A 25,595-nucleotide genomic window follows, 5' to 3' on the forward strand; every position below is an offset into this window, starting at 1 on the left:
CAACCTTTCTCTCCACACCCTCACTATTATTAAATTTTATGTGAGTTAAGATATTTTTCGCCTTTGAGTTTGTGGTAGATCGTTTGTAAGATGGGTTTTGTAGATGGAATTTAAATATATAAAAGTGTAGCTTAACCCATTAGAGACAATCGGCGTCAATTTGACGCCGCTTGTTCTCGGTAAAAATGCTTTATATTTTATTTTTAGATATTTCTTAAAACCCTACAAATTTATGTAGGCAAATATTTAAAAAAATAGGGTAAATTTGAAGTATTTCAATCCACACAAGTTTTAAAAAAATATTCAAATTAATCATATTATAATATAAAAGTTGTAAACTCTTGTTAAATTTACTACAACATTTAATCTGGCTGTTAGTCCACTTTTACTCCTTTTCCAATGGGTTGACATACTATTACAAGCGTAAAATATATATTTTTATAAAATACACTGTAATATTTATTGAAAAATTGGAAACCACAATATCGTCGTTGACACTAGAAAACTGTGCAATTCCGTTTTAATCGAAAATTGACTTTAAAAGCCACCTAGTGGCCGTTGTTAATATCTACTCGTCTTGTAAATGATGTAATTCCAAAAAATGTAACATTGTTAAATCATGGATGACTTCACTCCAAAACCATATATTTGTATACGAAACCATAATGTTTTTTGTCTCTCCTGTAAAGTAGTGTTTATGGAGTTACACAATTTTCTAGTTTCAGCGACGATATGTGATACGTACTATAACATGACGTGAAAACAGGCCACTATTTTATTTATAGCCGCCATTTTTCAATGCACAACTATAGTTTGATAATATAATATTTAAATAAAGAGAGGAATCGATTTAAAATGAATTCGTCCATAACAATAATTTTATTGTTTTACATTTTAAGCATCATTTTTTTTTTCAAGTTAGCACTCATGTTGTTAGAGGTATTCTAATATTTAATGAATTATATTATTAATAATAAAATTAAAATTATTTTCGATAATAATATACACAGTCATTAAAAAATTTGACAATCCGTCTCGTACAATATGAACATTTAATTTACATATCCATTTAGAAGAGATAACATTTTATAACTATCGTTACATATTGAGACTGGAATAATTAAATCTAAACATAATTTCATTATTGCCTAGTTATAAAACAAATCTTAATCACTGATTCGTCTTAATAAATAAGAAAGATTCGTTTAGTTTAACTTACTTAATATAAAAAATTAATCCGTTGAAATAATAACAGTATATTTGTTATAAAAATAAAAAAAGCACTAGGGTATTAAAGTTAGTATTGAATACAAATTATAAAATATTTGACAATAAACATCTTAAAGGTATAGTATAAATTGGTTCATAAAGCATTATAGGTAATGCATTCTTATCATTTGGATATTCTAAAAAATGTATAAAAAAAAAACAAAATAATATAAAAGTTGTCGTAGTATAAATTAATATAATGACAAGTAAGTACCTAAATAACATAGGTGTATACAGATTTATTTTCATTATCCATAATTTAAAAAAAAATATTGTAAAACTGATATTGTATATAATTCAATATAATTACGTTATTTTTCTGACAAATATGGAAAAAAATAATTATGAAAAATACAAGATTTCTTAAAACATAATAGGTAATTACAAAAGCCATGTCCATCAATTGAACCTATTCAACGATATTTTTTAATGTTGCCAATAATTTTATAAAAAAAATCACCATATTTACAGAAATACTCACAATATTCACGATTTTCTATTTTAAATTTTTATACATAAAAGAAAAAAATGTTGGCTGTAAGTACCTAATAATGTATTGATGTTGGTTGTTGATATGGCTGTAATATAATAATAATATGTATAATTGATTTTTTTTTTAAATTGACAAAAAATTTATATTTAAAACTTATTCAATATATTTTATAATCGAGACATGTATTAAATTTTTCTACAGATCTACCCGAATAACTGTTAAAATGTAAATGGCAATAAAAAAACATTTTTAGATCCTACCTTAAAATTATGTGAATATTTTTTGGATGGTTTAAATTAAATAAACGAATGTATGTGATCAAATTGATAAGTGTGTAAATGATGATGGTATTTTGATAAAATATTTTATTTTTAACACAACCTATCACAATCACTTGGCATCATTGTACCTAAAATTCTTGTTTCGATAGTAATTTAACATTGATTGAAATTATTACGATTGATAAACGGATTATTTTTGTGATATGTGTTTAACATGTTTAATGTTCTTTGTTGTACAATTATTATAAGTAATAAGAAGTCATATTTCACAAATCATTTAACTACTTCAATTGAACTAAATTCGACATTTTTCTTGTCAAATCAAAATTTACTGGAATAAAAAATTATTTTTGCCAATTTATTTAAAAAAAAAATACACATTTTTACTTAATAATTGAAAAATATATGTCAGTAAGCTGAATTAAAACCAAATAAATCAAAAGCATACAATTTAATAATTATATTTAACAAAATGTATTTAAATTTGACTTAAGAGAGTAATTAATACAAGTAATAGAAAAAAATAGTACGAAAACGGAGATCCTGTACTTGAAACAGGAACACCACGCAAACAATAATTCAACTGTTTAGAAATATTGTCAAAAATAAACGATAATTTAAATAAATTAATCATGAATAATATTATCATTTTATGAAAATCATAAATTTTAAATAAATGGTTTGGTTGTGTTAAATTTTCACTAAATATTTAGTTATAGGTATATAAAATAAACAGATATGTTAATATTATTTAACATATATATTAATAATATGCATTTTCACCGATTAATCGATATAAAAAATCATTAATAATACCTACGTTGTATGATACTGTTATATATAAACATATCGAATGATAATAATTATTAAACATGTAAAATATAATGCGTTTGCAACAATTATTGTAAAAAATGATGAACTATTATTATTAATGGTATAAATTGTAATTATATACCATCTTACAAGAATAGAAATTACTCCGAAAACTGTACAAAAAATATTGATCATATCATTACTTCTGTGACAAAGATGTTTACAAAAAATGTTGGTGGTATAAAAGATTAATTTTTGACTAGATTTCTTCAGGATGGTATGACTTAATCCGACAGAATATCTTCAAGGAAGTCCTGGTAATCATCAGCATTAGTTATGCCTTGTTCGTGTTTTGTTTGGTTGAAACTGAAAACAAAATAAGATACAATATATAATATAATTATAAAGTATGTATTATAATATTTAATATTTTATGACAATGTCATCATCACTTCTTTATTTGCCTTATAGTTTATTGCATTATCAAATATAATAAGAAAACTCCATTGATGTTACTCAATTATCTGGTTCTAAAGACAAATTATTGAAAGTTCTACAGGAGATACTATAATTAATTTGTTTTAATAAATGTTATTTATTTGTGGTCAACACTTTATTTTCTAATGTATGGTGCATATTAATTTTCTTTAATAATAAGAGAGGAAAGAAACTTATAGATTTTGGAAGAAGCTCATTAATTTGTGAGCTATTTTTTTTATATTCAGTATCTACTATATCGACAGTGTTTAAAAAAAGGGCGTAACCCTCACAGAATAAATTTTACAAAAGGAGCAAAAAACGTTTTTTGAATGATTTTGGTTTAATATTAAATAAAAATAGGCACAGACATTAGTTGCATGATGATTGATGATTTGGTGTAATATGTTTTTGATTTAATAATAAATAAAGAAGTTATTACAGAAAAATCATTAAAATTGAGGGTAAATGATTTTTTCCTCAAATTAAAACTTAATTAAAGCTCAATTAAAACCTGAATTTAGATAATAATGCAGTATTTGCGGCTTACTTCCTTTTTACAGAACGTGTATTTAGTTGTATACATTGTTAATATCTAATAAAAGCAGTTTTCGAAAAATCGAGAGTAAATACTCCCCCTTTCCTAAACACAGTCGATATACTTTGTCTATGGCTTAAAATTAGCAATTTCAATTTAATGTGTGAATTTCAAAAAATATGTTAAAACCAAAGAAATTCAAGTACTTTGATTAAAATCAAACACAACTACAGTGTAAATTTTATCACACTGTTAAATTATAATACTACTTTTTTATTATTATTCAATCTTTTCTCAAAAAATAACTACATTTGATTAGGTAGCCATTTCTTTCCATATATGAGTCTGTTATTTTAAAATCAAGTAAGTTTTACAAAGATAATAAATAATTGATATAGTTAGGTATATCTCTATTAAATTATTACCAATACTTTTGACTATATAGGTACATTTTTGGTACAAATGGATAAACATGTTAAAGGTTTTTTACCTCCTTAAGTCTCTCTTTCTTCTCCTTGATGATTGAGAAGAAACTTCGATGCACAGAAGTATAAATCGATTGTTGCATGAAAACCTGTTTAAAATAAACAGAAACATTACATTGCGTTATATAGTTATAAGATAAGTCAGGTTATTCGTTTCGACATGTTGTAGACATGTTGTTAATCATATTAATTAAGATGACAACATTTTATAATATGTATGAAGTATACACCAAAGTGTGTACAAAACTACTTGAAATAAATAAAGCACAATAAACTAAAACTGAATTATCTAAACGATTTTTAAAAAGAATACTATAGGTAGGCAGGTACTTTATATTTTTTCTATAATGTTTTGAAAGAAACTGCTGGACTCGACATACTATTGCAACATACTATATTAGCCATTTTACATTAAACCCAGGGCCCGAAATGGACCGGAGCGCACCGGAGCGCCGTTCCAGTTCGTAAAATCCCCAAAATTATCGCTCCGTCTCGTGGATATATTAATTTGACCGTCTTAGCTAGATTTTCCATATAATGTAAAAATCTAACACACTTATTTTTATAAAATACACATGCAATTAGATAACTATGTTAATATTTTCGTAAAATTATTGAACGCTCCGGTTCGTAAAATATTCCATTTCGAGCGCTGATTAAACCAATAGTGCTGTTAGGTGTACCTACTATCGTTATGGTGCCGTTCATGTAAATTTATTTGTTATTTTACTTTTAACAGTCTTGGTAGAAACACTATGTGGCACATTGAATTTCTTAAAGAGCAATGGAAAATAGAAAATATCTACATTTTTTTTGTAGGTTGAATTTTTGTTTAAAAAATTTCGGTACCCTACATCATTATTCTGTTTCAGGTACATACTTTATTATTGAATATATATCTACAGCCTAGATCAGCACCAAGTGAATATTTAACCTTTACGTGGAATAATAATTTAAGGTGAATACCCCACACACCAGAGGCACTAGAGAATCTAATTTTGGTATATATCTAATATATAAAAATTAATATTTGTGTGTTTGTGTGTTTGTTTGTTCGTATTTAATGCGCAGCCATACCGTTCATCCGATTGCGATAAAACTTTGTAAACTTATTGCTTGCACTTGCGGAAAGAGTATAGGCTATACTATTATATAAAAATGAATGTCTGTCTGTCTGTATGTCTGTCTGTCTATGTGTCTGTCCCGTATGCGTTCCTATATCATTCATCCGATTGCAATGAAATTTTGGTAAGTGGTTGTATGCACACCCATGAAGGTTTCTGAATTAGAAAAATCCTCATCTTCTTCTTCTTCTTCATTCTATTTTCTTTTATTCGTATGGTTCCTATACCATTCATCCGATTGCAATGAAATTTTGGTAAGTGGTTGTATGCACATCCATAAAGGTTTTTGAATTAGAAAAATTATCATCTTCTTCTTCTTCTTCATTCTATCTTCTTTTATTCGTATGGTTCCTATACCATTCATCCGATTGCGATAAAACCTTCGTCAGTTGTTGTGTTAACACCCGCAAAGGTTTCTGAAATAGTACAACCATCTTCTTCTTCTTCTTCATTTTATCTTCTTTTATTCGTATGGTCCCTATACCATTCATCCGATTGCAATAAAACTTTCGTCAGTTGTTGTGGTAACACCCGCAATGGTTTTTGAATTAGTACAACCATCTTCTTCTTCTTCTTTTTCTTCTATTCTATATTCTTTTATTCGTATGGTCCCTATACCATTCATCCAATTGCGATGAAACCTTCGTCAGTTATTGTGGTAACACCCGCAATGGTTTTTGAATTAGTACAACTATCTTCTTCTTCTTCCTTGGTTCCTATACCATTCATCCGATTGCAATGAAATTTTGGTAAGTAGTTGTATGCACATCCATGAGGTTTCTGAATTAGAAAAATCATCATCTTCTTCCTCTTCTTCATTCTATCTTCTTCTATTCGTATGCGTTCTTATACCATTCATCCAATTGCGATGAAAATTTGACCAGTTGTTGTGCGCAAGCCCTCGAAGGTTTCTGAATTAGTACAACCATCTTCTTCTATTCGTATGCGTTCCTATACCATTCATCCGATTGCTATGAAACTTTGGTGGGTTGTCGTGCGCACGCCTGCGAAGGTTTCTGAATTAGTAAAACCATCATCTTCTTCTTCTATTCGAATGCGTACCTACATCATTCATCCGATTGCAATGAAACTTTGGTGAGTTGTCGTGCGCATGCCCACGAAGATTTCTGAATTAGAAAATCATCTTCTACTTCTATTCTTATGCGTTCCTATACCATTCATCCGATTGCAATGACATTTTGATCAAGTGTTGTGCCCTTGCCCGCAAAGGTTTCTGAATTAGTACAATCATCTTTTTCTTCTTCTATTTGTATGCGTTCTTATGCCATTCATCCGATTGTGATGAAATTTTGACCAGTTGTTGTGCGCACGCCCGCGAAGGTTTTTGAATTAGTACAACCATCTTCTTCTTCTTCTATTTGTATGCGTTCCTATACCATTAATCCGATTGCAATGAAACTTTGGTGAGTTGTCATGCGCATGCCCACGAAGATTTCTGATTTAGAAAATCATCTTCTTCTAATATTCGTATGCGTTCCTATACCATTCATCCGATTGCGATGAAACTTTTGTCAGTTGTTGTGCGCACACTTGCGAAGGTTTCTAAATTATTATTATATAAAATACAAAGTTTGTTGTTTGTTTGTTCCATCCAATTTTGATTTTTTTTTACTACATATTAATAACATTAATAACGTTTTCATATTTTGGATTCGATTTTAATTTAGTGTTCTTATGTTTGACCTTTACTCCTATTATAATTATTTTCATATTGCCATATTGTATTACACAGATATTTTAATATTAAAAAAATAATTAACTCTTATTATTTTTCAAATATCTAAGATAAATATAACCACGAAGTGACCCTGTGCGAAGCCGGGTACTTCAGCTAGTATATAATATTTATTATGTACTAAGAGCGGAATGCAGAAACATTTGTCATAACTAAAATTTCCTTAGCAGAAAACACTATGCAGAAACACTGTCCTTAGTTAAGATCATTTTTATTGAAAATAATACCATATTTAAATTTTCTCGTTAGGTAAATTAGGTAAATTATTTTATAATCGTTAAACGATGACAAAAATATGACAACTGCATTTTATAAATGCAATAACTATAAATACATATTAATATTTAATTATAATACTCTTATGTTTCCGTTATAAGTCATTATACGTGATTCCACAGGCACCACAAGTTTTTTTTTAACATGGTAACACTAGCATCAAGTGTCATTCTTCATCTGGTATTTTGTATTTCTGCGGGCTGGCGTATAAAAATAAAATAATATTCTGCAAGTGCATGCCAAACGAATTAACACTATCAATATCCATATTGAGATACATTGTCAAATGAATTTGAGTGTATGGACTGTGTGATAGACATGCGAATTTATTTTGACAGCAGCTGTCAGTGGTAAATGGTAATACAGAAGGGGGCGTGTTCATAACAAAAGTAGTCTATGGTTAAGGATTCCTTAAATCTATACTCAGGATTATCTATAGTTAAGTCATGCTTTTCGGCGACTTATCCTTAGGAACGAAATCTTAGATTGTGCATTCCGCTCTTAGATTGTGCATTCCGCTCTAAATTAATATTTAAATTCTCAAGGAAATGTTCCAAATTTCAAGGTACCTACGTATTTTTCCGCTAGGTGCCTCTGATGGAGTATTCGCCATAAATAAAAATATTTGGAATATGAAATATTTTTTTGATATACCTACCTACCTAATATCTATCGAAAACATTAAAAATTAAAATATTTTTTATTTGTTAGTGTTTACGTCTCAACAGGCTGTTTTGTCACTGAATGTGAATAATGTTTACCCGTAAAAAAAATATTTATTCATTACTATTGAATAGGTATTACTATTTCTGTGTGAGTACCTTTCTTCATCCAGAAGCTTATTTCCATGAAGAGAGCTGGCAAGACCAACTTTGTCAATGGAGTCACTATGCCATGCGTCACAATAAGTCTCCATTGCTCGTTCTCCTTGTGCGTGGGATCCGTGCCACACAATTTTTTGCGGCCTGAAAAGGTAAATAATTATGATAATATTATTATGTTGAATTAAAGAAATTTGCTCTATGTATTTATCCACGAAGTATTTTTGTATTTCCGAAAATTTTTGGGCAAATATGCATTATTACTTTATTTTACTGAAAAAAGAAAAATGTTTTCAGTCCATTTCAAGAGATGTCGGTATTAATATTTTTTATATGTAAGATAGCGACATCTAGCATTCGGTACTGTATTGGTCATATTATTAGGGACGCAAACCTTAGATAATAATAGCATTTAGATATAAAAATAGATGTCGTTATAAAAACATCTTTATTCATCCAAATAGAAGAAAATAATAATGTTTATGCTCACCATACGGGATCCGTAAGGATATTTTTCCCACTAAATCCGTAAATACGCGGTGTATGTGAGAAAAGACCTCCTGGTCCATCGAATAGTTCAACCCATGAATTGAACAGGATGTCACCTTTGATGTTCACAACAGGAAGCTCTCGTTCTGCCGACTTCACTATTGAGTATATATTCTGATCCCTAAAAATGAGAAAAATAGCGTGAGGTTTTACTTTTGGATTTTATTATATTTAGGAGTACCTAGTTAATATGGAAATCGGGAGCAATAATTAATTATACATACTACATACTAATATAAAATATATTCTTTCCTGCAAAAGCGGCAAAAAAATATTATTGCTGTAGAAAATATAATTAGGAATGGAAAATCTCACAAGCAATAATATGTAGGTAAGAAGTAGTTAAGTAAATTACTATGTATAATATACTATTCTATTCATGGCAGAAAATGGATGTTCGTAAATAATAATGTGTTTCTAAATCTGACAACCATCTTCATCTAATAAATTGATTAATCCCTCGTTTTTTGGAAGAATGATAAAATTATTGAACCATTTTCGATACCTATTTAATTAAGTAAGTGTGTTTAATTTCAAAATTTTATTTTTAGTTGGATTGATGGTTTTTTGATGTTTACATTAAAAAGGATTCAAAGCATGCATACCTATTTCACTATTACCTTGTTCAAAATTGAGTTTGAAAATCTTCAATAATACAAACATAATGTTTTATGTGATGCAACCTTGTAATAACTAAGTACCATAAATGCTAATGATATATCTAATCCATTTATTCGATAGTCATTTATGCCATTAATATTGTGTTTCGTCATGACCTTCATTAATTCATTTTTTTTAAATATTCTTGGAACAGCATCCCTATTCAATTTAGCCATCCAACCAGGGAGCACAGAATTGATGTGAACTGAAATACCTAACGGGTGTGGAGTAGCAGGCAACCGATGTCGAGTGTGAAAGAATAAACTTAAAAACGTGTCAAGAATACGTCATTCTAAACTGCTCTCGGTTTATGCACTGATGCTCATTTATTTGAAGGTAGCAATACAAACTATTGTACATATATAATATGCGTTACATGTTCAAAGGACACTCACACATTCACAACCCTGCTTCAAAATGTATAACCTATCTGAATTATATTTATTAATATGTTCTGTGCATCTAACAGACAACTAAGTTTCTTTCATTTTGTTAACTGTCAATTCATGGTGGAACTGCATTGTATTGTTATTTTTATTTAATAAAACGCAATTTTTTGTAGTACTTATTCCACTTTTAATCAAGTGATTATGACCGGTTTCGTCCACCTCAGAAGGACATTTTCAACTTTCAATTTTCAGGAGTTGAAAATGTCCCTTTGAGGCGGACGAAACCGGTCCTAATCTCTTGATTAAAAGTGGAATAAGTTCTACAAAAAAATGCGTTTTATTAAATAAAAACAACAAGACAACTGAGTAGTTAAGAGCGTACATAAGTGAAACGGAAAATATTTTTCAAGAGTATGTGGAACGAAATTTCGCAGTCGTCGCCAATCGGAGACTGACAGTTGAGATGTGAGCACGTCAATTTGTTTTGTGATGGCGTCGGAGGAATATATTCTTAAATCGTCGTGTAAAGATGACTAAAAAACGTTCCGCATGTACTTAAAAAGGAAACATGTCAATGAATATATTATTATTATTACGAATATAATAATAAACATAACATTAAAAGGACGCATGTTGAATTTTTATGACAAATTATATTTCGTTCGGCTCGCGTCATTTGCACAATCCACGCATCCCCTAGTCATATTATTTAGACCATGCCGCTGAAGTATAGCCTTAATAAGTCAGTAAAGTCTGAATTTTTACGATATCTCTAACAATGTACAATAATTTGTCATTTTTTATTCATAATAAACTGTATAGGTATTATATTAGTACCATCCGTCATTTATGGGTAATAAAACGGTGTTTTATAATATTATCAATGGCCTGACCGCTTCAACATCCGTAAAATATATGAGTACAGTATTCTAACAAATGAATCAAAATATCTGAAACTATTACATCGTAAAATAATATTGTACAATTTGATGATTTTACAATATTACTCAAGAACAAGCCGTTCATGTTTCAGTCCATTATTATATTGTGTATGATCTTACAAAATGATATCAAAAGCAATTTGTCATCATTAATTTATTTATTAGCCTTACAGTTTCGAAGGCGAAATTGAAACTGTCATCATAGGCATTAGCTTGAATAAGCACTATAGGACGTGACTGTCATATACAACACAGCTATGGAAAATACATTGTTTTCTCAAATTTAATATTTTTTATTGGTTTTTCAACCGAAATCTGAATACAGAAATAAATAAGCAAAAGAACTAAGCAAAAAAAAAAAACTAGCACGTTTCAAGATAATAATATATTATGTTTTATTACAAAGAAAGATTTGTCAAAAATTCATTTAACCAAATTTATAAAATTTTGAAATACTTAGGTAAATATTTTTAAATATAATATTATTTTTATATCATCGAAAGGCGTCATAATACTTGTGTGCCTATTTTTAATAATTTTGTTTTTATATATAGAGCCCCTGTCTCGAAAAGGATACCACAGTGGAGTAGTCACATAATATGTACATAAAAATATTATTATGTTGGGTCCACAGAATGCAAAAATTAAGAAACCCCCCCCCCTTAGATGACTTTTCTTATTACTACGAATATTATTATTTATTATAAGTATGTAATTTGCACGATTAGGTATATTGACAATACCGATAATGCACTTGAAACTAATGTCATGGACAACTAGGTACTGAAAATATAACGTATGCAATCGAGATCTTCAGCGCTCGTAATGTGATATTTTACGAACCGGAGCGCAATATAATTTTACGAAAATATTATCAATAATATGTGTATTTTATAAAAAAAAGTGTGTCAGATTTTTTCATTATATGGTATATCTTAGCTCAGAGAGTCAAATTAATATGTCCAAGAGACGGTGCGATAATTTTAGGATTTTATAAACCGGAACAGCGCTCCGGTCTATTTAAGGCCATGGGGATCTTGTAAAGTATTGCTAAGGATCATAATACTGACGTTGAAATGACATTGACAATAAATAAAACATTGATTGATGAGTATTAAGTAAATAAATCGAAATTCTTAAATTACGCATGGCGGGTTTCAATTTCTTTACAAAAGTGTAATATTACGTGAAGTTACCATTCACAATCCATTTTTAGAAGAAAGCGTATCTACATACAGACAGCGTTCGTCTTACGATAATACGAAATATCCCAAAGCGTTTGAAAAAAATCCATATGAATTTTTATATTTACATAAAGCCATTGAATATTTAAGGTTTGCTTGTTTTATTTGCTTAGTCAAAAACATCTATGGAATGTAATACAAATTGCCTTCTACCACACACAATGCACAGCGTATATCCACAAGCAATATTATATTTCTTATTTGCAAGAAGCTTTCATATTCAGTAAAATAGTCGTTTAATATATCATCATCATCATCAGAACTACAATCCAATGTGGGTCTGGGCCACCTCCATAATACTCCTCTACTCCCCTTAGCACTGTCAAAAGCTTCTTTAGCTTCAGAGATGATGTATCTGTTTCCACAGTATTCAACTAGCACAGATTCAGTTTCCTGATTGTCATTTTCACTTCCGATTTATTTAAGAGAAGTTTTTTGAGTGTCTTCCATCGTTGATATAACATGACATCCAATAGAGTTACCCTACTTTCATATTATATGAGTCGAATCACTGTACAATGCGTATATCGTGAGATTAGTTACTGCCAAAAACTGGTAGGTCTCGAAATCATATTATGGAGTACCTAATTGCAATTTGGAATTTTGACATGCCCTCTAAAATCAGTCATAATCTTAGACTATAGATACATGTGTATGTGAAGCGTTTCGCCCCGATTTGATGGCGATACTTTTGGAAACTAGCCCACAGATATGTAGACCTTTTATCTTACTCTAGCGCGTGTCGCAGAGATTGTAAGGGTGTCGAATACTTTCTCACTCGAACTCATGCATCGTTTTTGTTCAGGCCTTGGTCATAATGCTAATTTCTTTATGCTTTATATGTATGTTTTATATATCGGATGACCTTGATTTTTTTTCTAGCATACATTTATATATATATATACATAATCCGTTATTAACTCTAAATACCTAAATTATCGACTTATCAACTTTTGGCAGCAACCCCATTATTATAGTCCTTGTTCTTATAATCATCGTTCATCACGTTCCATATTCATCGAATATATTTGTATATGTAGACCCTGATCAAAATCTTGTTTTTAAAGATATAATATAGCTAACTTGGTTAGCATTGGGGCCATAATATGCAATTTTATTATAACCTTGATGAAAGCAGAGTTTTATTGTAGTTTTCTTTGAGATGACTCTTGATTTGACGTGTCATTGTAAAAAGTTATAGAACTTGTTTGCCATCTTTTATAAATGATAAAATCGAGACTATTTGTCGATAGGCATATTTCAAATTTGAAATTTATTGAGAAGATAGACGTAATAGGCAATTTTATCTACTCGTATTTTAAATTTAACTACTAGTGCTTGGTTTGTAATAGTAAATGTAAGTAAATCATCTGTATGCTATATTCTCATGAAAAATAGTTATATTAGGAGTTGCCATATTTTTTCAGTCAAAGCAAATCCCTGACTGCTCGAATGTATTTGTGGGAATTGGAAATAAATAGCCCATATTCGTATACGCCATAAGCTGCTACATGTGTATGTTTTTTCAGATTAAAATACTATTCTTCCCGTGTACATACTCATTTCGTCTCCCTCTCAATTACGTGCACCTAATGGAATTATGACACTTCTTTGAAGTTGTTTTGCCATGTTTCTAGATACTGCTATAATAATATCATAAAGACGATATTCCTTAACGACTATTTATAAATACAAACCAAAGTTGATTTTCAGAAAATGAGATAAAAAATTACTTATAACAAATGGGAAATAATTTAAAAACCTTAATTTTCCAAATTGCCAGAGGAATACTTACTTTTGAAGTTTAAAGACAAATAATACTGAATTTCCCTAAATTATTAATGTTGAGCAAAACCAGTGAAGGAATTATGAGATATACAATTAAATCCGTAGCAGACAGCCAGACTTGTGTAAGAGCAGTTCACATGGCCGCTAGACATTATTACAATATTGTCTGAGAGTGTCTCCATTAAAATTTGTTCTCATGACTGGACATGTAGACTGTCAACTACAGTATTGACTACAGTCTGCGCTAGGCTTTATACATTAATAAAGTGATGTAAATTTAAAAGTGAAATAAAGTATTAGTTGTTGTATCTTACCTCGACGATAAGAAGGCTCTGAATGTTCCAGTGAGTCCGGCCCTTCGTGCTTGCCGGTAGCATGCATAATCGGCGCCTCTCACACCTTGTAGATTTCCAGTGACCGGTTCGTTTAGCGCCGCCATTCGAAGCTGAAACACCAAATGCGGCTCTGTTAAAATAACCGCTCATACAATTAAATAATCCGAGTATATTCGTAAACTATCCGACAAATAGTTTTCCAGGCAAAGTAACGCTTCCGTACAAACGCTGAGGTCTCTATATATTATAAGCTCCCGGAATAACAACCATCATTTTAAAACGATACTAAACCTGATGAGCAGGATATGGATAGAGTATATTTTCCACGTCGTTAACGAAAAAACTCCAGCAGATATTAGACCGCTGGATTACCCACGTAGGGCGGTGTAGGTAGTAATGCATAAAGAGTCAATGTGTCATAGTTGCAGGATAAAGACGACTGAAGGATAATTTTATTTTGCAGTTGGCCGTATTGTGTCCGGGTAGTAGGACTAACATGAAAATCCTTTCGGTGAGGAAAAAAAACCATTTATTACGATTTTTTATAGTTGGTGAAATTGAAAGAAGCAATTAAAGTGTACCCTTAGTCCAATGCGTAAGGTAGATACTGCATTCTCATCCAGGGCTTCTGATTCGATACACGGTTAGGTCACCATAAATCTGTGCATTTTGTTTGGGTGTTTCTGCGATTGTTTTACTACTGCTACATTACTATTACTGAACTTCGTGACACGTTTTAGTATTACCAAAAAAACATTTTATTAATTTTGTAAATGACAATCTATTAACAGAGAGCGGCCAATATAACTTGGGGCGCATCTTTGTATCCTATGACTCGTGTATTGCAAACTATTAGTTTTTTTAAACTGCTAAGTAATATTGTTATCGTTGTCGGTCCCTTTATAGTCACTGCCATAACGATTTTTGAAAAAATAACAAAATTGTGGTCCTTATTACCCATATCAAAATATTCTTTTTGTGTTTCCATTATATATTATATAAATTTTCAAAAAATGATAGAAAGATATTCGATTGTCTTATTTTCCTTCACTTTTCGCAGAGTTGGCTTGACATAAATTTTCATATTTTACCATATTCTTTATCATAACCATAAACTGCATAATATTTTCCGTGGAATTTAGAATATATATATATTGAACGCGTATATCTGCTTATGGGTACGAGCGTACATACTCACTATCGTATGCTTGACTATTTTCATATAGCGTCCATCGAAATGAAAACAAAATATAGAACTAACAATGAAACTATTCGTCAGTGTATTATTTTTATCGTTAATTTTGATCGAATAATAATGGCCTAAAAATTTTACCCTCGACAAATTTTCGCTAAATATTTTTTATGAATATAATTAATATTCTTAAATATAATATGTCATCACACGTCAGCTGAGTTGATAAATCGGATGTTTATAGAGCCATTGGTTCTGAGGCTAGACAAAAATATGCATGTCGTTTTTAAAATGTGTGTGGCGGTGTGAGCGGGTTGGTTTAATGGTCAATAATCATTCATTTGAGGTCCATATGTCAAGCCATAAATGACACTCTACTATCTATTATTAATTAAATAATAAAATTATTTTTAATAACATTATTTTTGATAAAACATGATAGTAATTAAATATATTATAACACAGCGTCAATGTTTAGTAATTCTTTGTAATAATTAATAACAATATTAAAACATATAAATGTGATTAAGATGTTGACATCAAATAAAAACTATAAAATTATAAAAAATAAAGATCTATTTAGGTCAAATTAATAAAAAAACAACTCTCTATTGAACCTTAAAATTAAAAAAATGAATTATCCAGAAAATAAATATCAGTGTAGTTTTTAAAATAATACCAAAAAACTTAACAAATAATTAACAATATAATAAAAATGACAAGTCGACAATAATTTTCGATATTTGAATATCGAATCAATTAAATTTCAAATAAACGTAATAAAAATAAAGCTATTATTAGCATGATAATCCATCTAAACAATGCATAGTAAAATAAATCAGGTTGTTTAGCAGATTGTCAACATTATTTTTTGTGTACCCAGCCTAAAACTCCATCATATTAATGTAAAATACGACGATTGGCTGAAGGTATGAAGTATTAGTGATAACTTGTATGTTCCATGGCGTATCCTTTAAAATCATATGCATGCTTTTCAAAAAAATAATGATACTGGATTAATTATTATTATTATTTCAAATAAAATTGAATAAAAAAAAGAAATGTTGAAGAAAGAGAAGATCTTATAACAGAATAAAACAAGACAAATCAGGTCTTTGGGTATGTAGTGTGCATAACTCTGAAAAAATCGCACTGCAGGGTACAATAAAACATTCACTTTGAATTCAGGAGTGGAGCAGTGCCAAAGTGCACATCGTGCCGGAGAGGAGGGTATCATCCCCAAAGTAGCGGATATAAAACAAACCGCCGGTAATATATTCAAAAGAAAGACTCACCATTTTCGGGAACCACTGCGACAAAAGGAACGCGTGAAAAATAAACGGCAAACAATCAAAAAAATATATAAACACACGGTGTGTAAAAACACCCCTCGACAACACCACTGATTTATATGTAATATTTTTTTTTAATTTGTTCGTATATAAGACAGCAGTCATTGTGAAGGTATATTAAAGATATTACACACTAAAACATTATTACATTTTTAGAAATTAAAGGTAAAAATGCTAATTATATTTTGTGAAAGAAAAGTTAGTTTTGATATCTTTCATTATAAAATCAAACAGGTGCATACGATATATTTTCTTTAAGAGTTTATTTACTTTATTTGACAGTTTAAAAATATTTAATAAAAAAACCATATTGAAATAATTGTTACTTGTAAGAATGGTACATTCTTAAATCTTGTGATTTATTGGTTGAATAAAAAAATAGTTTGAATTAAGTATTTCAAGAACTTGTATGTTTGAAAATATTATGTGAATTAAATTTTCCGAGCTTTACATAATATTTAGATTAAATTATATGAAATAAGTGCCAACATAATGTTGTTTAATAAAATATAATACGATGTTTTTCACCAATTAATTTTAATTTCAAGAATATTTTCATTTTCTAAAAAACAAATATATGGAAAAGTAAATAATGCTTTGAATTAATTCACATATATTTTAAAAGTATGTTTTTACCGCGGTATGGAAATTATAACAGTCTAATGTCTTATGAATGTAACAATATCGAGGATAAGATTAACAGGATGTAATATTATGTAATACTTATTAAAATATATTTGATTTGATCTGATTTGTTAAATACATATTTTAGGCACCTACATGGTTTATATAATATGCAGTATTTTTAATTAATTTATATATATATAATTATTTGTCTAAACACCTTATACATGATGACCTTTACAAAACGGAAAGAATCCAACCTACTCCCGTTAATGCAGAGACTCATTCTTCCGCAAACAAAGGGTCAATTGTAATAATGAATGATTCAGGAGAGGAGGGGCTACCCCCTTTTAAAAAATCTGGGGGGGTCACTCGCTTATGAAGCGATTGAATAAACAAAAGAAAGGTTTTGTTTATTTACTGTGAAAAAAGTCTCACCCCCTTTTCTCTTCAATTTTATACCATTTTTCGGACAGGCAGAGGCTTTTTAGTATCTAATGGAATATTCATTAAAACTTTTGATTGAATTGATCCTCCGAATGAATAATGGTATTCTATCTTAATATTTACTTACGTATTATAATATCCAAGTGATAATAGGTACTGACGCATCACACTATTATCTATATACAGTGTTATGTTAAAATAAAAAAATCTGAAAGTTTTCAGTATTTTCAGATAATTTTAAATATTTTTTTACAGTATAACATGTGTATACGTATGCGCTTATTTTATTTCAATTTGAATGTAGAATAACTTCAAATAATGCCTAGTTTTGATTGCTCGTTTAGACGTTAGTTTTTTATGTTTAATTCTTTTATTTACCTTCAATCCATTAAAAATTTAATAGATTCAATGGATTTCGCGTAATTTTAAGTACAATATAAAATTATGTACCCAGTATTAGTATTATTTGTATGATAAATTTCTTCATGAGTGTAAAATTTGTATATGGACAGAAGAAAAATAGAAACGCACAGTAAAATTGATAAAATTGTTGTAACACCGATAGTATAATAGAATTACACGAGATAAAACGAATACTGAATGTTAGATAATTAAAATGATAAGATTATACAAGTATATGGGAAAGCATTTCCATTTTCACATCTTCAAAAATCCGGTATTTAAATTTTCTTTTCAACAATAACGTTATGAACAAGATCAATATTTTATTTGGTTGCTTAAAATTCATTAGTTTTCATCATATTTAAACACGTCAACTAGTAATCTTTGCGGTGAAAATTATTTTGCTATAGTTTTCTCAGAAAGAGTAAAAGGGAATAATCGAATCGATGGTGAACCGAAAAGTTATTTAATTTTTATGCTATTCAGACAATTATACATTACGAAATAGCCAAACATATTCCACATAAATAGTGCATACTAAACTTTGTCAGTCATACTTATTTATTTTCATATAACTAATAATACAAATTGCAGATAGTATTAGTTATTTTTTAAATTTAATTGAACTCTGTCTAGACTACACCATAATAGTAAAGGTAGACTGTAATAAAGCACACTTTGTCAGTCATACTTATTTGTTTTCATTGAAATAAGAACACAGATTGCAGATGGTTTCCAAATTTTATTTAACCCTGCCTAAATCAAACTATAAAACATAAAAAAATCTATCATTGAAATATCTAAAATAATGTACGATGTAATGCAATAATTTTAGATATTTTATGGAGAAGATAATGATTTTCTTTAGACATGGTTTATTTGATTATTAAAAACTTACCAGTACCATCTTAAGTTTGTACTCTTAGTTCAATGAAAACAAATAATTAGTATTACTCAAAAAGTTTAGTGTGCACTATTTATGTCAGATTTTCACAGCCTAGCCCTACTCATCACCACTGATGTGAATACAGCAATTCAGTGTGATGTTCAATGATATACATTTTTAATACAAGTTAACATTAATGGATACTTGGCTAAAATCTATAACATTATAATATAATAATATGTAATAATTTTTTAAGTAACATTAAATTTAATTCCACTTAATTTAATGGTATTATAATTACTATTTTAAAGCGTTGGTGTCCTGTAAATAAAACGTTAGGTATTAAATAGACTTGCAAACGATAAATTTTAGTAAAGTTTTTCATTTCATAAAGCCAAAAGATGGTTTCGAGAATGCCTTTGAAAATGTGTGCGTAAATCCATTAATACACACATTAATTCAAGGGTGTTACGTGATTGTCCTTTTTTAATACAATGGCTCCACAACACAAAGCTCTATTGATAATGGAGCAACCACTTTTTGTTGTTTCCAAATAATGAATATTTACTTACCAACAATGTTTCGATTCGCAAATTGCGATGCTCGGTTAGCACTAAGCAGTGGATTGATTTAAACTTAAGTTCATTGTTTATTTTGCATGTGTGTTTATTTAATAAATGTTTGCGGAAAGCTTGCTACCCTTCTTGTTAATCGAACCCAACCATATACATTTTGTCCAACCAGTTAAATATATTGTAAATATTTTGGAAAACAAAATCATATTTCCAGCAATATGTAAATATTGCATCAACACAATTGTTTAGAATCGTAAATAATATAAATTATGTTTGAAAAAAAAATTTTGAACATAGTAAATTTGAAAAAAAATACATTTCTGTATAATATGGATAGACATCAAAATAAAAAAAGTAGAGTATGTACGTATAATATTACAACCAGTAATCAATATATTATCTGTCAATATAATTAATAAAAAAAAAATAGATATTGAAATTAAATCATTGTCTTACTTTCAATAATTGCTGGAACTGGAAATACTGGATCAATCTTAAAATTGCACAGATTGCGATATATCTTTTACTTTGCACGAATTACATACATAGGGTAAATTCAATTATTACCGTTATTATTTCCGACTGCTCATACGACATGAAGCCTGTTGCATTCTTTTCTCTCGCTCGGTGTCGCTCTAACTATGTCATAATATTTTCTATCAAAACTATTGAACTTCATGCTTATATGGTATGTTTATAAATAGTTAACAACATATTATTTAAGTGTAATAAATAAAAAATCACACCGTCATCTGTCTTCGTTGTGAAAAAAAAACTTTGTTATAATAATAAATTACAATAATATTAAAAATGGTTATCATATTTTGTCTAAATTATCTTTAAGGAATGAGTCGAGTCTTTGGCTACACACTCTAACCATAGGCACTTAATTTAGACCATAAAAGGTTCAGATAGGTAGCACTGCAGTTGAAGCGCGTTGATGCAGGTATTACTTGATTCCCAATGCATCTGATTCGAATCTCCAGTTGAGGTCATAAATTGTCATGCAATTGAATTTGCGGGAGATAAATTGACTCGATGAAAAATATACTGTAAAACATTAATTACTTCAATGGTCAGATACTACGTTACTCTTTGGTTTCATTGGGATTTTTTTTCAAGACACGATTTTTGTGAAAGCTGAGTGAAGAGATGGTGAGACACTTGATGTTTTCACGTTGATTTTGCGAATAGAAAGACAATGCATGGTGTAGGATTCTACTGTTGTAGATGCAACAGCATGTCTCTTGAATACGTCTGTCAACACTCTTATAATAGCTCTCTCAGCTGAATTTAAGAAGATTTGAAATTACAATTAGGTACTTTTCTCCCAATAATCAAAACATTATGATTCTATACACCATTTACTTTGAGAACAATATCAGACATTAGTAGTATATTTAACTGTCAAACTCATGTAAATATTTAGTTAAGCAAATAAGCATATACAAGAAAACAATGCAGTCTGTATTAGAGTACAGGGTATTGTTCCATTGACAGTGGGGCATGATGTATTTATTATTTTATTTAAAATGTCGTGTAGTATGTTACTAAAAATATTTCAATGAAGTTTAATGTACATAGTATATACATCAATATTTATAATATATTAAAATAAATAAATAAATATTACATGACGTGAAATAAATAAATTTAATTGTATAGTAAAATTGCACGTGAAATTAAGATTGTAAGGAACTGTGCGATAATTCGGAATGTTTACGTACTGTTCAAATAAAAGATATTATTATCTATCTGCTTCTTCTTCGTTTAATTCAGTCCAAAACAGTATTAAATAATAATTAATTCGTTCTTAAATAACTAAATAGTAATAGTAATTAAAGCTTAATTTTCTAAATAAACAACTCCCGAGTCACTGCTGAAATAAATACAAAATAGACACAACAAAAGGTCCTTAATTAAACGTCAAACAAATAATAGCGATGTAATGTTAAAACAAATAATAATGCTTACGCTTGGGCCGTCTTCAGGTATGGGTACGTTCTTGATGAGATTGGAAGCCTCAAAGACGGGTCGGGCCTGCGGCGGCGCCGTGGTGGGGGCGGGCGGCGTCGTGATGGGTAGAATCGACCCCATCTGAAAAATTTGACCGTCCGCCCTTTTCGGCTAAGGCTTCTTTTACAATGTACAAAAGCTTGGCATTTTGAGCTTTATGCAATTTGTTTCAAGCTACCAATGGATACACAATTCATAATATTATGAAAACGTTACATATTGCACATTAAAACTATTACTAACATGAGGTTTTGATTAAAACACTTAATCTGTAAGGCGCAGATTAATATAATTTAAGTATTTTTTTTGAAAACCTTTGACTATTTAAATTAAATTTAACATTTTTATTACTGATATTTTTTCTACACGAGGATATAGGGAGGTTGCGAGAGTGTACGACTTCCTGAAAGTGACTGAACCAACTATTACAATTTTAATAAGCTGCAGATTAAAATACACGATGACTTTCCATGTGATGGCTACACATCTCAAACTATGTGGCATGTCATCAACGACTGCCCAATACGAGAAAAAGAGCGATGGACTCTCAGGAAAGCTTAATGTACATAATTATTTATGTTATGTGCAATGCGAAATGCTCTTGAAATTTTGGTATACATATTAATTATAAATAGTCATCAAATTAATAATATTTTATATAAATAATTTATTATTTTACTCATATTTTTTTATTTACTTGATATCAAGTTATATGTAGAAATAATTATGAACATTACATTGTCGATACATATATTATAGACTACGTTGTAAAAATGGAATATACAGTTTATATAATATTCATAAGTACCTAAGTGAAAATATATTATTTGTTTAAACTGGAAATGATAATATCAATATAATATGGAAAAGTCATATCTCTACTTTTAATAAACCGATTAGTGATAAACCTCTTATATTAAATTAATTCTCCAGTATTCATCAAATACTTTTTCGAGGATCGCGTACAAGTGCGAATTAGTGAAGATTTAAAATAAACGTCTCTAAGTTTCCAATAAATAATTTTGAAAGAGAAAATTTTAGATCTGAGCACAAGCGAGACAAAAGGGGAAAACATAAAAGGAAAGTTTCGCCTTGTAATGCTGCCAACGAAATAGAAGTCTTCAATACTTACAGAAATATATTGCCATCCGCTCGTCACCCGTACCAACAGTGCTTCCTCGTCGATTATGTAGGCCATAGTGCCGACCGGAGTCACGTCTGACATCTGTAAGGAAATATAATATAATATGAAATGGGTCTTCGTTTTAAAGTAATAATTGCACCCATTTTTTAGTTCAAATGCCAGACCAAAGATCTACAAAATATAAATAAATAAATATTATAGTCACTACGAAAATTAACTAAATACGACAAAAAATGTAATATTTCATTAGACTAAAAAAATAGAAAATAAAATGTTTATAATTATGAACATTTTTACTCATTGATTCAATGATTACTTCAATGTTTTTTTCGGAATTCAGAAAGTTTTAGATCATTAACAAAAATAAAAGTTTGTAGAAATGATTTCGACGTCCGTATCGAAATGTTAATACAATGCAATAAACCCTTAAGTACACCGAATTTAAAATCCCTAGATGGCTATACAAACAAAAAGTGGACAAAAAAATATATAAAGGTAGATATTATCTTTGTTTCCATTTCCTAAAATAGCTTTGGCAGCATAACTACAAACTTGAGTTCCACAAACGTATTTAATGAGCTTTGTATCATCAGATTTACTACATTATGATGCTTGCAATTGTTAGGCCACGTAACACATATGGATGTTTAAGGAATGAAGTCAACCACCTACTAAAATACCACGTTTTTAAATTCTATTGAATCATATAAACTTGAGAATTCCACGTATTAATAAATACTTTTTTTTGTACTTGATGGAAATACAGAATAAATATAGAATACTGAAATGTCATTTTGATATTTCATATTGAATTCCATGGTAACTTACGTATATATGAATAATTTACTGGACAAACAAGAATACAAGCTAATAAAAACGTGGTAATAAAATAGAAAATTGTGCTTGTCTAATTGCAAACAATTGAATAATGTTAAATGGTATGAAACAATATTGTAGATATATTATTTTATTTATTTAATGCATAATATATGGTTTTAAAGTTATCTAATATTTTCAAACACAAAATTAATAAAATTCCCGTAAGCTTCTGACTTACCTAGTTTAATCATTCTATAGAGAAGGAAATGTAGAATAATATTCAATAACTATCTCAAAAACAGTGAAAATCAAGTTATCTAGTTGTAATAATATTGAGGGACAATATATATATTATTGTATTTAAACTGATAATGTCATTGTTGTTTATATTTAATAAAACGCATTTGTTTCGTAGAACTTATTCCACTTTTAATCAATAGATTAGGACCGGTTTTGTCCGCCTCAGAGGGACATTTTCAACTCGAAGTTGAAAATGTCCCTCTGAGGCGGACGAAACCGGTCCTAATCTATTGATTACAAGTGGAATAAGTACTACAAAAAATGCGTTTTATTAAATAAAAACAACAAAACAATTCAGTTCCACCATGAATTGACAGTTAACAAAATAAAAGATGTTAATGTCATCTTATCCAGTTTATATTGGAAATGCTGTGAAAATACATGCAGATTTTCATTCGAATGTAAAATGCCTCAAACAAAAATGGTATAATCTCGTAAGTTCAGTCGTCGATGATTCAATACACAAAGATAATTATAATCTATGACCATGCATTGGTGTTTTGATTGTAGGTATCAGAATATTATTCAATACATTATGTGATCATTATTATACTTATTGATTCAATGAGCAATGATTACTCATAATTCAACATCTGCCCATTTTCTCACATTTTGGTCATTCTATAATGATACTATTTTAAAAATTTGTGAAGCCATAAAAAATAATAGCCAAAATTAAATATTAATTTGCAATTTTCCAAATTAGTCATAAAAATATATACAATACTAGCAAGTAAGAAAATATATTAGAACAATAAATTTAATGAGTAAGTACTCACTCCTGATGAAATATGACAATTTGTATATTTTATACGTACCTTTAAAAATAAATAAAGAAGATTTTAATTTCAAAATATACGTGAGTCTATTTACATATTAATGACCACTAAATTATTTACCAGAAAAACCTGCACCGTAAACAGTTCGAATTTTTTTCGTCGTCCTTGTAAAGGATTAGACCCAAGAGGTCTTTAAGCCTGATAGGCTTGCGAGGCGCTTGAATTTCAACGTGGATTTCCTTAAATGGACGGAGCATTCGGGCTTTCCCGGCAAATGGGGATGGAGCCGCAGAAGTCAGGATTAGGGGGTGGCCCGCCTGATACCATCCAGCGACAACATTTTAACCTTTGTCAAAAGAAAGAGGTTCAACTGATTCGTGAGAAAATGTACAAACCCCTCTCAGAGGCGTACTGACTTAGTTTCAATTCTTATTATTTTTATATCTGTTTCGTTTGACTTAAGACAGTTTATTTTTATTTTATCATATAAACTACTATTATATTTTTATTAAAAAAACATGATGTTTACGTATACAGTATTATATTCAGATGAGAGTTTGAAAACCATTAATTATTGATAGCATTATTGATAATATTAATACATAACAATATTTTGTTTGCATTATAATTGCAAATGATTTCCAACTCTCATAGTCATCTACTTCTGTTAGGACAAAGTAAAGGCTGTCGCTAGTTAGCTATTTCAATTGGTCGCTCCATTAATTCCTGAAAGGTACCCAAAACCAAAGTCTCCACAAATTATCCATTCCGTGATCAATAACCATTTGTAAAAAGGCGCTAAAAATGTTGGGCTTTGTCT

At 29.3% G+C, this 25,595-nt stretch overlaps 1 protein-coding gene across 2 annotated transcripts in view; it reads right to left on the reverse strand.

Moving 5' to 3' along the window:
* Positions 1 to 2,821: 2,821 nt before the first annotated feature.
* Mp (collagen XV/XVIII-type protein multiplexin) overlaps positions 2,822 to 25,595 on the reverse strand; it is a 971,377-nt gene continuing 948,603 nt past the window's right edge. For both annotated transcript variants that reach the window (XM_085959748.1, XM_085959749.1), the window contains 8 exons: positions 22,866 to 22,958; positions 21,692 to 21,814; positions 16,727 to 16,741; positions 14,219 to 14,349; positions 8,824 to 9,003; positions 8,334 to 8,477; positions 4,362 to 4,445; positions 2,822 to 3,222 (listed from right to left, as the gene is read on the reverse strand). In XM_085959748.1, coding sequence (XP_085815874.1) covers positions 3,141 to 3,222; positions 4,362 to 4,445; positions 8,334 to 8,477; positions 8,824 to 9,003; positions 14,219 to 14,349; positions 16,727 to 16,741; positions 21,692 to 21,814; positions 22,866 to 22,958 — 852 coding nt within the window. In that variant the 3' untranslated portion in view covers positions 2,822 to 3,140. The remainder of the gene's footprint in view (positions 3,223 to 4,361; positions 4,446 to 8,333; positions 8,478 to 8,823; positions 9,004 to 14,218; positions 14,350 to 16,726; positions 16,742 to 21,691; positions 21,815 to 22,865; positions 22,959 to 25,595) is intronic.

This window comes from Rhyacophila brunnea, unplaced genomic scaffold (assembly GCF_057557595.1).
Source record: "Rhyacophila brunnea isolate RB1 unplaced genomic scaffold, BYU_Rbru_1.0 scaffold_9, whole genome shotgun sequence".
NCBI classification, from domain to species: Eukaryota; Metazoa; Arthropoda; class Insecta; order Trichoptera; family Rhyacophilidae; genus Rhyacophila; species Rhyacophila brunnea.